This window comes from Epinephelus lanceolatus, chromosome 20 (assembly GCF_041903045.1).
Source record: "Epinephelus lanceolatus isolate andai-2023 chromosome 20, ASM4190304v1, whole genome shotgun sequence".
In the NCBI taxonomy this organism is placed as follows: Eukaryota; Metazoa; Chordata; class Actinopteri; order Perciformes; family Serranidae; genus Epinephelus; species Epinephelus lanceolatus.
The window spans coordinates 40,452,979-40,467,026 of NC_135753.1; the positions used below are offsets into that span (position 1 = coordinate 40,452,979).

At 46.1% G+C, this 14,048-nt stretch overlaps 1 protein-coding gene across 1 annotated transcript in view; it reads right to left on the minus strand.

The window, feature by feature from the left end:
- Positions 1-2,176: 2,176 nt before the first annotated feature.
- Positions 2,177-14,048, minus strand: part of lama1 (laminin, alpha 1) — a 61,757-nt gene continuing 49,885 nt past the window's right edge. Inside the window, exons 46-64 of the mRNA XM_078162806.1 lie at positions 13,171-13,314; positions 11,304-11,437; positions 9,617-9,770; positions 9,397-9,521; positions 8,843-8,993; positions 8,604-8,748; positions 8,016-8,157; positions 7,808-7,922; positions 5,402-5,554; positions 5,145-5,296; positions 4,865-5,059; positions 4,180-4,363; positions 3,945-4,051; positions 3,652-3,841; positions 3,417-3,566; positions 3,155-3,308; positions 2,912-3,045; positions 2,624-2,837; positions 2,177-2,445 (exon numbers count right to left, since the gene is read on the minus strand). Of these exons, the coding sequence (XP_078018932.1) occupies positions 2,270-2,445; positions 2,624-2,837; positions 2,912-3,045; positions 3,155-3,308; positions 3,417-3,566; positions 3,652-3,841; positions 3,945-4,051; positions 4,180-4,363; positions 4,865-5,059; positions 5,145-5,296; positions 5,402-5,554; positions 7,808-7,922; positions 8,016-8,157; positions 8,604-8,748; positions 8,843-8,993; positions 9,397-9,521; positions 9,617-9,770; positions 11,304-11,437; positions 13,171-13,314 (2,919 nt within the window). The 3' untranslated portion in view covers positions 2,177-2,269. The remainder of the gene's footprint in view (positions 2,446-2,623; positions 2,838-2,911; positions 3,046-3,154; positions 3,309-3,416; positions 3,567-3,651; positions 3,842-3,944; positions 4,052-4,179; positions 4,364-4,864; positions 5,060-5,144; positions 5,297-5,401; positions 5,555-7,807; positions 7,923-8,015; positions 8,158-8,603; positions 8,749-8,842; positions 8,994-9,396; positions 9,522-9,616; positions 9,771-11,303; positions 11,438-13,170; positions 13,315-14,048) is intronic.

Sequence of the window (14,048 nt, forward strand, 5' to 3'; positions counted from 1 at the left end):
TCAGTTGCCTGGCTCCAAACTGTCTCCTTACAAACAAAATCAAAATCCCTCCTCAAACAATTCACTTGCCCTTTGTTCCCCAGGCCACGCCTCCTCACACCTGAGCAGTGCTGAGCAGTGGGAGGGGCCAAGTTAAAGGGGTAGTCCCCAAATATTCACCTGTGTGTTGTGTCACAGCTGACCATTTTTCCCCGTTAAAGGGTTTTTTTGGGGAGTTTTTCCTGATCAGCTGTGAGGGTCCTAGGGACAGAGGGATGTCATATGCTGTAAAGCCCTGTGAGGCAAACTGTGATTTGTGATATTGGGCTTTATAAGTAAAATTGATTGATTGATTGATTGATTGATTGATTGATCATCAGGGCCCTGTTTCAGAGAGCAGACTCAACAACCTCTGATCCTGATCTCTGAGCTGAGAAGCTGATCAGGCTCAGTCAACTCTGAGGATGTTCAGCCTGAGGGAAGCTCGTTCATGGTGAGCACCAACAGACATCATCAGCGGAGTGCAGATAACATGATTTTTAAAAGCAGAGCCACTGATTTCATCCAAAACTGAATCAGAGATTTGAAGACATGAAAAATCAATGTGCTCCATCAGCTGAACAGAGTGAGGTGTGATGGGAACAGCCTGCAGAGCGTGTTCATATGTGAGGTGATGTGACGTCATGTGATGAGGTCATGTGTCTAACATACAGAAACATGTTTATATCTTAACAGTGTTCATATATTTGAATATAATTTATTCAGCTGTAATGTGATGGAGCCCAAACACACTGGGCACAAACTCAACATCAAACACACATACATATTAAACAGACTGGAACTGATCCTGACGTCATGACGACGTGGACACCAGGCTGATGGAGCTATTATTGGATGTTGAGTCCCATCAATGAGCCAGTTCCATCTTTGAATATATGAGACATCTTGATCAATGACCTCATCATGTGTCCAGGTAGATTCATTTCTCATTAACACTGAGACACCTGCAGTTCTGTGGAATTCCTCTGTGATGAGCCGCTCTGATTTATGTCCAGGGAAAACCAGATACACTTTTCTTATGACCCGACAAACCGCTGTCTCTGCTCCAATGATGATGATGATGTGTAATATGTGATATATGTGGGTGGAACAGATTGTTAGATAAATGATAGAGTGTGAGGTCAAACAGTATCTTTCGTAGAGACACTCACAGGAACCATAAGACGTCACCTTCTCCTCACACAACAGACCCTCAATCATTTCTGACTCAGCATCCACCATTTTATTCACCAAAGTACACTCCATGTTACCACTTCCTGTTACAGGCTCAGCAGACGATTAGCCTCAGGCTGAGATGAGGAGTATGTTGCCATAGTAACTGACTCAGGGTTATATTGAACTGGCCATGACCTCAACAATCTCTCATGTTTCAGGCTGATGGCGTAGATAGCATCAGAGCACGTATTCTAACTGTGTGTCTGTTCCAAGTGGGTGACACTTCCTGTTGGCTCCTGCTCAGGGGACAAAGCTTCAAACATGGACACTTCACACACAGAAGATCTGACCAATCAGATTAGAGTCACCAGTTCAGTATCTGACCACTTTGTAAAACAAGAGGATGTCACAGTGAAGCTGACCTCTGACCCTTGACCTTCATTATTTCATCCTTTCAGATGTGTGAAGTTTTGTCAGAATTAGTGAATTCTTCAATATGGACAAAACAAATGATTTGTGAGGTCACGCTGACCTTTGACCTTCGACTGCCAAACTCTGATCAGTTTATCGTTGAGTCCAGGTGGACGTTTGTGCCAAGACCTTCTTCAGGAATCGTGTCTATGTGAACAGGGCGTTTGTCTGTGGAGCCATAAAAACTCTTTGATGTTTTGGCGCCTTTCACAGTGGTGAAATGTGAGTGACATGATGATGTCATAGCAACTGTTGCCATGACGACAGTGAAGTCAAGTGAATCATCAGTGAAGAGAACAGAAACACAGTTGTGTTGGTTTGTGTAAATAAATATCCTGAGTGATACATCTGCAACCTTCAGGGATGAACCCAGGAAACATTGTGATGGTTAAAACTTCTCTGATTGGTGCTGAGTTACCATCTGAAAATAAAAACAAACTAATCAGTTTAAAGCGTTGAGACAGACGCGTCCCTGATTGGTCACCATCAACCAAAGAAAAAAACAAACGAATTGAAGGTTCAGATTATTTTATTGGTTCATGTTCAAGCGGTCCGATCAAAGTTACAGACATCAGCTTTAACAATCCAACAGTATATGGACCAATCAGAGCTCGGCTGGGCGCTGCTCCCATACAGGACACGAGTTAGGAGTGACACCCAACAGGAAGTTGGCGGAGCTCAGGTCCAGAGCATCACTCAGGTGAGACTTAATAAGCTGCAGGTTCCTCAGACAACCTCTGAACCTGGTGCTGATGGACAGGCAGTTCTGTTTGACTCCAGCTGCAACAGAGAGACAGAGGGACAGGTGGACATAAAGACAGAGACAGGTGGACAGAGAGAGAGACAGGTGGACAGAGACAGTGAGACAGATGGAGACAGAGAGACAGGGTCAGTATGAGTCCTCACAGCCATCTTTATGTTTCCATTCAAACCTTCAGAGCTGGGCGGAGCATCTCACCTGGAAACCCACCCAGGTAAACTGGGTTGTTGGTCTCAGCAGAGGTGGATTGTGGGTAAGGGTTGGGGGTAGTGTAACTCCGCCCGTCGACACTCAGACTCAGGGTGTTTTTGTTTTTTCTGGCCAGCAGGTGGTGCCACCGTCCGTCACACAACATGTGACCAACAGAACGAACCGACACTCGCCCCGCCCCGTTATTCACGTTAAACACCACCTGAGGAAAAACACAGGTGAGTGATGTCACATATAAACACACACACACACACACACATATGACTCTCTGCTCACCTGTCCATCAATCATCTCCAGTCCGATAGCGTCCACCTTTGCACTACTGATTCCTAAAAACACTCCCTCTGATTGGCTTGTTCGAAACTCCAGAGACACAGACACGTCTGAGCCCACCTTGTACCCATCACGCACTGAGCACACGCACACACACACACACACACACACACACACACACACACACAGATTAACACCAAGATCACATATCATCACGTATGTTGTCTTTCGTTAGGTTGGACTTACTGAGGGCAGCGTATCCACTGCCGTTATAGTAACTTCCTGTCTGGTCTTTGGTGAAACAGGAAACGACATGTTGCTGCGAGGTGGGCTTGGACAGATCCAATGTGGCTCCATTCAGAATGACAGAGCGAATACAACCTGGAAAACTGCTGCTCACCTGAGAGATGGAAACAAGACGTGTTACAGGAAGTGCAGGTGAGGCTCAGGCAGTCACCGGGGCAACACTCTGTTTGAGGGTGTTTGGTCCTCAGGTGAGATCACGTACGTTAATCCTCCTGGTGGGCAGCGTGTGCGGCAGTCCTCCCAGGTAGACTCTGCTCTCCACGTCCAGCTGGTTTCCTTTAACAGACACAGCGTCCGGATGTGACCCATCAACAGACACTGACACAGACCGCCGGCTGACCTCGGCGCTCACCTGACGGAGAATCACAGAGTTTAAACAGCTAGAACCAAAGATCTGGGACTCTGTGGAACCGTGACATGAACACAGATTCACTCACAGTGTGCCACTCTCCGTCATTAACAACCGTGGATGAGGTGACGGAGGCAGGGCCTTTCCCCAGGTCAGCTGACATTATCAGTCTCCCCCCCGTCAGTCTGAGGACGATGAAGTCCATCTGTTTGGAGTCAGAGAGGAGGAGGATCAGCCCGTCTGCAGCTCTGCTCCGAACTGACAACCTCAGCGACACACTGAGGACGAGAAGAGACACAACATGCAGGAGTCAGACGTATGTGTGGAGCCGCGCCTCTCCCTGGCTGCAGCCCTGCCCCCATCATCGTCACGGTGACTCACCTCCTTTTGACAGTGTTGGGATTAATGATGAAGGTCATGTGACTGTGTTTGGACAAACCAAACTGAACCGCTGACGGCAGGAAGGTCGGCTCCGCCTCCGACACACACTGCATCATGCACAGTTCAATAAACAATAATCAGTCACCGATAATCAACAACAATGATCAATAACTGATAATTCTAATGTTTATACTTGTTTATGTTTATAATGATCAATAATAAACTTATTGATTACCGTTAATGTTCCAGGTGTCAGGGCGCTCAGGTGTGTGGGTGGGGCCACAGGCGGGTGGACGGGGTCAGGAGTTGGTTCTACATCCTGGTCATCAGGTAGTACTGCCCCCGCGACCTTTTCTTCCAATAGGCAGCTGTCGAGCTCCGCCCCCTCATACCTCAAAGCTCCTGATAGGTCGACCAGCCTGGGGGAGGGGCCAAACATAAGAGTTAACCAATCAGACAGATAGAAAACTCTGTGTGTGTGTGTGTGTGTGTGTGTGTGTGTGTGTGTGGTTGTGTGTGTGGTTGTGTGTCCCCTTTAATTAAATAGGTGCAACATCAGACCCAACAACCTAGAGTCTGCTGCAGCTAACCGAGCACTTTGGCATTCTCTTTGTCACGATGGGGTCATGCACTTGGAGGAGAGTCGCACCCAACAACAGAGGATTCGGCACCAGCGAAGACAACCTCACGCTAATCCAGTACCATGCCAGCCTCCTGATCCAAGCCTCACGTGTCCTCACTGTGGCAGGATATGTGGCTCTAGGATCGGGCTTCATAGTCACGTGCAGTGGCATCGCCATCAGCATCGATAGCCACTGTCACGTTCACCACAGCTGTATGGAAGCTATGTCATCTTCGACTACGATGGACCGCCAGAAGAAGTGTGTGTGTGTGTGTGTGTGTGTGTGTGTGGAACTTACACTCCGCCCACCACCAGGTGTTGGATGCAGCCTCTGAACCACCTGGACACATTCTGTAATCTGATTGGCAGACGAGACACCTCCCCTGATGGCAGCCCACCAATGAAGAAAGAGGCCGGTGACAAACGAGAAAATCCGCCCGGCAACAGAGAGACAGACTTGATGTGTCCCTCGTCCACCTGCATGGACAGAGACCTGCGAGACAGACAAGTGATATATTAATACTCATCAAACAGGTAAGACAGGTGAGACAGGTGTCTGTTTCCATGGTAACACCTACTTCCTGCTTATGGTGATAATCACAGAGTGTTTTGTCCCATCACTGAAGGATCCTCCATTAGGTTTCATCACCATCACCCTCCGAGTAGCCCCGCCTACCTCACCAAGCTCCGCCTCTAATGCACCTGAGACCAGGTGGACAGACAGGAAGTGCTGCAAACACACACACACACACACACACACACAGAAGACAATGGTGGTTACACAACGGTAAAAACACCTGGCATCCAGGTGAGTCACATGACCTGTCCATCTCACCTGTCTCTGTGTATGGTCGTCACTAAAGGCAGCCAGCAGGACTCCTGATTGGTTGTTGGTAGAGAAGGAAAAGAGGAGCTCTGCTTCCTGACGGAATGATGGAGGAGCGATCTGAACGAAGCCTTCGGCCAACACCGACACGCTGCGTACCGCCTGGAACAGGTGACATCATCAGTGTCAGTAATGGTGATTGATTATTGATTGTGACCAAGGGTCGATCAGTCTAATGATCAATGATACAACAGTATACTACAATATACTAGAACTATACTACACTATACTGCAACAATACTACACTTTACTACAATATACTACAATTTCAATATAATCTACTACAGCTATACTATACTAAATCCCCTCTGAGCGTCAGTGATACCAACTGTACTTCACCGTACTGCACTTTGTTTTAATTGTGTGAAGCACTTTGTGTTGCATTCTGTTTGTATGAAAAATGCTATATAAATAAAGTTTGATTGATTTGTACCATACAAATGAATGTTAACATGTTTCCCTGTCTGACAGCATCATGTAACACATGATCTATTATCAGATCACATTACTGATAGTAGATGTTCCTCTAGTGTGACTCTGACTTTATGTTCTTACTTTTCTGTGTGTGTGAATATATTTGTCTTTGTGCAGCTGCACCTGAACGTCTCCTCTGAGGATTGGTGTGTGTTAGCACCTACTGCATGATAACACTGTGTTTAACATGAAGGAAGCAGAGGGCTTTTATTGTGAAACATCCACAGGAAATGTTGACAATAACAAGGTTAACGTTCGACTCATCATGTTGTCATGTTGTTGTTTTTTTTGTAAATCTGAGACAAGACGACATTGTTTTTCGTCCTTCACACTCCACATGCTTTCTGTAACAACGCTCTGTGATGACACCTGATAACACATGATTCTGTATGACCTCGACAAACTGTAAAAACTGTACAAACTGCACAAGGCTGAGGAAACTGTCTTCATCATCATCATTTTCATCATACCCTTGTCCATGAACCACTTTTCAAAGCAGGTTACAGAGTGCTTCACATATAAGCCCCCGCCCCCTAAAAATTATTAAATGAAAAAAACAAATAAATGAATAAACAAATGATATTAGTTTCAGTTTTGGACACATGATGTATGAAAATCTGCACAGATATCAGATTTGTGTTGAAATGAGACTTATTTTTCATCAAAAATCAAACCGACCTGAAGTTTCTCATTTTTCACATTTTTTTAAAAATGAAGTTCAAATACACTAAAGATTTGAGCTAAAAGAAACAAAGGAAGGATTCAAACTTAAAAACGAGAACTGCAAGCAGTTATGAACGGGGTCCAAGCCTCCCCATGCAACTCAATCTCCACGCCCGGAGGAGACCACGAAAGTCGGCCCCTTAGGACAATGGGCTCGGGGCGAGCGTCAGGACACAGGCCAACGTCTGAGCTGCAGTATTCACCGTAATGGGTGAAGTGCACTGGAAGTGCCAAAGGCTGAATGCGTTTGTTGCAATAAGTCACGTGCACTTTGACCAATCATTACCAAATTTCATAAAAATCGGTGTAGCCTTTAGCAGATAAAAACTTCCCAGGTGTATAGCGCCCCCTAGTGCCCAATGTTCACCAAAATCTGTTCACACCCTCACAGTCACATACTAACCAAGAATCTCAGTTTTGGTTTTGATAGCTTTTAATTTGACAAAGATACAGAACTGTTTGCTTTTTTTATAGCTAGCTACAAAAATGTATTCATTAATAATTCGCACATTTTATGACTGGACATAATTCTTTTGAGAACTTTAAATCAGGTCCATCTTGTGAGTCTAGGGGCCACGTTTCATGGAGGTCGCACAAAATCTGTAGGAGGAAAAAGTAGGTTTTGCAGTTCCCATTTTGCAGTTTTTGCAATTTTTGGCATAAAAAAAGTTAAGCAGAAGTGGGCAGTGCCATGGACACTTGATGAAGCTCCATTCAGGGAATCCATGGATATAAAGCTTCTGAATGTGCGACATATAGTGTGGGAGTCAAATGCCAAAACGCGTTGGCCTTGATTATAGCACCCCCTGCAGGTGCACATGTGTAATTTCTTGCATCTGAGGTCCCTGCATGGGTCTGGATCAACCCTCCAAACTGCACCACCGTCCCTTGCATGGTGTAGCCTACAGTACCACTTTTATTTACAGAAAAAAAAAATAATAAGATGTATAATAATAATAATAAAAATGTGAACAAAAACAATAGGGTTCCCAGGACCGCTGGTCCTGGGAAATGTGTCTGCTTGCATGCGCGTACCCCAGGCCCCACGGGCTTGGACCCCTCATAAACTTTAAATCTAGGTGTGTGTGGGTATAACGAGCTCTCTGTGACGTCAGTATCCATCTCTGCCTCAGTGTGTATAGACACTACATACAGTACCTTCAAGACGCAGCCCTTCCTGACTCCGTATGCGTCTCTCAGTAGGTCAAAGTTCGACCGAGCGATCTCCACGTTCTTTATGCAGCCCACATACGATCTGGAGACTACCTGTCGCCTAGCAACCAGACAGGTAGAAACAGTCAGACAGGTAGAAACAGTCAGACAAGAAGAAACACACAGACAGCCTTCTGTGACATCACACACTCACCTTATTGGTCTGGAGGCAGGAAGTCCTCCGATGTAGATGGGGTCCAGGTCGGAGCGGTTCAAGTCAGAGGCAGTTCCAGGTGACTCCGCCTCCAACACCTCCTTGTCTGATGATTGGTCGGCTGCCATGATGGACAGGTAACCTGATAACATAGTAAACGACAGTATTATTACAGTATAGTCGCAGTAGCAGTAGTAGTAGGAGTAGCAGTAGCAGTAGTAGTGGTAGTAGCAGTAGTAGTAGTAGTAGGAGTAGCAGTAGCAGTAGTGGTAGTAGCAATAGCAGTAGCAGTAGTGGTAGTAGTAGTAGCAGCAGTAGTAGCAGTAGCAGTAGTGGTAGTAGTAGCAGCAGTAGTAGCAGTAGTAGTAGTAGGAGTAGCAGTAGCAGTAGTAGCAGTAGCAGTAGTGGTAGTAGTAGCAGCAGTAGTAGCAGTAGTAGTAGTAGTAGGAGTAGCAGTAGCAGTAGTGGTAGTAGTAGTAGCAGCAGTAGTAGCAGTAGCAGTAGTGGTAGTAGTAGCAGCAGTAGTAGCAGTAGTAGTAGTAGGAGTAGCAGTAGCAGTAGTAGCAGTAGCAGTAGCAGCAGTAGTACCTTTGCGTTTGTTCCTCTGTATAGTGATCTTGTACCAGACTCCGGTGTTGTACTTCCTGTTAGAGGTCAGAATCAGAGAACCTGAGCCGAGGTCAAAGGTTAGACGGACAAGCCCCTCCACCAGCTCCATGGACAGGAAGTCTCTCTGCAGGTGACAGAACGTGTAGCCAATGTCAAAAGTGATGATAGTCTTGGTTTTTCGGCCTGTGTGTGTGTGTGTGTGTGTGTGTGTGTCGTACAGTGTTGTTGGAGGCCAGGTAAAGCAGTAATCCGCCCGGCGACAGGGTTTTAAACAGCAGGACGATGGAGGTGGAGGTCGCTCGCAGAGACTTCTGAACCAATGAGAATCCAGATCCATCAAAGTGGAACGACGTCTCCTCCGCCTGTGGACTGAGAGACAGAGACATGAAGAGACAGACAGGAGGAGAGACATATTTTTAAGGACAACCTTCAGATATGTCAAGGCTCAAATATGTTATTCAGAACATACACTTCTCATACACCTGTGGTCGTACACCTGTGGTCATTCACCTGTATTCATACACCTGTGGTCATACACCTGTAGTCATACACCTGTACTCATACGTCTGTAGTTATACACCTGTAGTTATACACCTGTAGTTATACACCTGCAGTCCTTCACCTGTAGTCATACACCTGTAGTGATACACCTGTAGTCATACACTTGTGGTCATACACCTGTAGTTATGCACCTGTAGTCATACACCTGTAGCCATACAACTGTAGACATACACCTGTGGTCACACACCTGTAGTCATACACATGTATATACCTGCTGAAGCAGCCTCCACACTCTCCCTCTCTGCTGTTGTAGTTCCAGAGTCCGATGTTTCTCTCATTGAGAGATGCTTCACCCAGACAGCCCTGGAAGGTGGAGGACCGCAGCATGGCCGGACGCTGACAACACACACACACGCACACACACACACACACACAGTTATCACCTGTTCACCTGCGCAGACCTGTACACCTGATGTGAGTGTGTGTGCTACCTGAGTGTGAGATCCCAGTCCTCCAATGTGGATCACTGTGTTTTTGTCCACATCTAAAACTCTGGAAGGTCCCGGTGATGTTGCTGTTATCACGGGCAATGTAGCCGACTCTGACTCCAGCTGATGGACTGACAGAGAGACATGTGCCCCGAACCTGCCGACATCATAACATCATCACTTCACTTCATCGACATTACTGAATGTTATTTGACACTGAAGTGTTAGGAGCTATTGTTTTGAGTCGGTATTGTTTTCATTCAGGGTCGATCAGCGTCGATCAGGGCTAATCAGAGCTGATCAGGGTCTATCAGAATTGATCATGGCAGAACAGGACAAATCAAGGTCTATCAGAATTGATCACGGCAGAACAGGACAAATCAAGGTCTATCAGAGTCATTCGGGGATGATCAGGGTGTATCAGAGTCGATCAGAGCCGATCGTGGTTGATTAGGGATGATCAGGGCCGATCAAGTTGATCAGGGCCAATCAGGGTCGATTAGAGTGGTTCAGGGCCGATCAGGGCCGATTAGGTTCTATCAGAGTTGATCAGAGTCGATCAGGGTCTATCAGGGTCTATCAGAGTTGATCAGGGTCGATCACGGTCTATCAGGGTTGATCTGGGCTGATCAGGGTCTATCAGGGCTGATAATGGTCTATTAGGGCCGATCAGGGTTGATCAGGGACAATCAGGGATGATCATGGTCTATCAAGGTTGATCAGGATTGATCAGGGTCTATCAGAGTCGATCAGGGTCGATCAGGGATGATTACGGTCAGTCAGTGTCGATCAGGGTCAGTCAGGGCCGATCAGAGTCAATGAGGGATGATCAGGGTCAATCAGGGCCAATCAGGGCTTGACATGGTAGATCAGGATCTATCTGTCTATCCCCATCCGGACCAAATATGGAGCGTGGACTGGTGGCTGGAGAGGTGCCAGTTCACCTCCTGGGCCCTGCTGAGGTGCCCTTGAGCAAGGCACCGAACCCCCCAACTGCTCGGGGCGCCTGACCAAGGCAGCCCCCTCACTCTGACATCTCTCCACTTTGTGCATGTATTGGTCCTGTTTTTGCATGTGTGTGTCTTTCGGACCTGTGTGTTAATGACAACGGAGTAAAAAAATTGAATTTTCCCTCAGGGGGATTAATAAAGTAAATAAAATTAGATTTTTTTAAAAAAAATCAGAGTTGATCAGGGGTGATCAGAGCCAATCATGGTTGATCAGGGATGATCAGAGTTTATCAGAGTCAATCAGGGATGATCAGGGCTGATCAAGGATGATCTGAGTTGATCAGGGCCGATCAGGGCTGATCAGAGTCTATCAGAGTCGATCAGGGATGATCAGAGTCAATCAGGGTCAATCAGGACTGATCATGTTTGATCAGGGTCTATCAGAGTCGATCAGGGCCATGCTTCACCAACTTAACATCAAAGTAAAATAAAGGACGGTTCATCTGTTCGTATTTCCTGAACAACATCAGTTGTTTGTCAAACACCTATGGATGATGATGTCATCCAGATAACATCTCCACAGCTTTATTCTGAAAGTTACTTCCTGTTTGGCGAGGACAAGACGGTCCTGACAAACATGACATGCTCATGTGATGGGACTAAAGCTCCAGAACGTAGATACTGACAGGATGTGACGTCATAACAAACAGAACACAGCATCATTTGAGGCGTGTATTTACCGTGTGGCGTTGATCCTGGTCCACCTGTTGTTGGTGATGTCAAGTCCAGGAAACTCCAGCCTGCTGCTGCCTGAACCCACATCCCACACCAGAGACACCTTCCCGTCATGCATCTCTACCGCCAGGAAGTCCACCTGAACACAGCAGACACACACAGAAGAGTTTCAGGACCCAGACCTGACATATGACAAGCCTCAAACCTAATGAGGAGAACCTGATGAAGAGAACCCGATGAAGAGAACCTGATGAAGAACATATGAAGGAGAGAACCTGATGACGAGAACATGAAGAAGAAAACCTGAAGAAGAAAACCTAATGAGGAGAACCTGATGAAGAGAACCCGATGAAGAGAACCTGAAGAGGAGAACATGAAGGATAGAAACTGATGAAGAGAACCTACTGAAGAGAACCTGATGAAGAGAACCTACTGAAGAGAAGCTGATGAAGAGAACATGAAGGATAAAACCTGATATAGAGAACCTACTGAAGAGAACCTACTGAAGAGAACATGATGAAGACAACCTGATGAAGCTTCTTTTTTTTTGTTTTTTCTCATCTGCGTAATATTGCGAAAATTAGGCCTATCCTGACCCGAAAAGATGCAGAAAAATTGGTCCACGCTTTTGTTACCTCAAGGCTGGATTACTGTAACTCTCTATTATCAGGTAGCTCTAGTAAGTCCTTAAAAACTCTCCAGCTAATTCAGAATGCAGCAGCACGTGTACTAACAGGAACTAAGAAACGAGATAATACTTCTCCTGTTTTAGCTTCTCTGCACTGGCTCCCTGTAAAATCCAGAATTGAATTTAAAATCCTACTGTTAACTTATAAAGCTCTAAATGGTCAAGCTCCGTCATATCTTAGAGAGCTCATAGTGCCTTATTATCCCACCAGAACACTGCGCTCTGAGAACGCAGGGTTACTCGTGGTCCCTAAAGTCTCCAAAAGTAGATCAGGAGCCAGAGCCTTCAGCTATCAGGCTCCTCTCCTGTGGAATCATCTTCCTGTTACGGTCCGGGAGGCAGACACCGTCTCCACATTTAAGACTAGACTTAAGACTTTCCTCTTTGATAAAGCTTATAGTTAGGGCTGGCTCAGGCTTGCCCTGTACCAGCCCCTAGTTAGGCTGACTTAGGCCTAGTCTGCCAGAGGACCCCCCTATAATACACCGGGCACCTTCTCTCCTTCTCTCTCTCTCTCTCTCTCTCTCTCTCGTATTCTATTACTGCATCTTGCTAACTCGGCCATTCTGGATGTCACTAACTCGGCTTCTTCTCCGGAGCCTTTGTGCTCCACTGTCTCTCAGATCAACTCATATCACAGCGGTGCCTGGACAGCGTGACGTGTGTGGTTGTGCTGCTGCCGTGGTCCTGCCAGATGCCTCCTGCTGCTGCTGCCATCATTAGTCATTAGTCATACTTCTACTGTTATTATACACATATGATTATTGTCACATATGTATACTATCAGATATTAATATATTATTATTAATTATAATATTATTACTTTCATTAATGTTGTTGTAAGCTACTGTCATTACCGTCTGTCCTGCATCTTTCTCTCTCTCTCTCTCTCTCTCTGTCTCTTTCTGTCTCATTGTGTCATGTGTGTGTTTCTACAGTTTTTTTTTTCCCTGTTAAAGGGTTTTTTTGGGGGTTTTTTCCTGATCAGCTGTGAGGGTCATAAGGACAGAGGGATGTCGTATGCTGTAAAGCCCTGTGAGGCAAATTGTGATTTGTGATATTGGGCTTTATAAATAAAATTGATTGATTGATGAAGAGAACGTTGCGTATGTGTGTGTAAGTGTGTGTGTGTGTGTGTTCGTGTGTGTGTTCATGCGCGCGCGTGTGCGTGTGTGTGTGCATACCGTGGTGTTGCTGCCCAGGTAGAACAGCAGGTTCTCAGGACGAGACGTTTTCAGGATCACACTCAAAGTGTTGAAGTTACTGGACTCAGTTTGTGGTCTGTAGGATCGAACGCAGTCTCTGTCCGCCTGCACCGCCACCTTGATCTGATGACATCATAACCATCATCACCATCATCAACAATGTGCAGAATGAACTGCAGCTACACCTGAGTTTATTGTTTTTCTTAAAAACTTTATCGACAGAATTTCATGTGAACAACTAAACCATTAGAATTCAGAACGTCCAGACAGATGTCCTCTGAGGGCCTTGGACATGTCCTCATGTCTCACATAGTAACCTTTCTACACAGAGGTGGAGCTACAGAGCTGCTACAATGTCCCGTCTTTACATGTTTACACAGAACCAAACAGCGGCAGCATCATGTGACATGTGACATCATGGGTCAAACAAGTTGTGTTGTCTTGTTTTAGACGATAGAGGAAGATGATGTGAGTGGTGCGTTCAGAAACACTCATTGTGAGTGTGGGAGCGCACTCCGACACAAAGTGGAGCGTTGATAAATTGGGAGCGCTGTCTGAATGTAGCGTTGGGTTATCCAGAGCAGCGCACTCTCAGAGTGGCAGAGCGCACTCTGGACACTCTGTCTGTGGAGACGGAGCAGCAGAGCGCCGAGCGCAGTGAATGTGTGATTAACTTAACCGTTGGTTCATTCATGTAGAAATATAACGCTCCGTTTCTTCCACCAACAGGGCTCTCATTTTAGTGTAGAGTGTCAGACTGAATTTACCAACACACCATGTCAGGTCACTCACTCTCCGGGACTGCCAGTGTTACTTGAATAAGTAAACACTGACCAACGGGACCAGACTGGCCGACC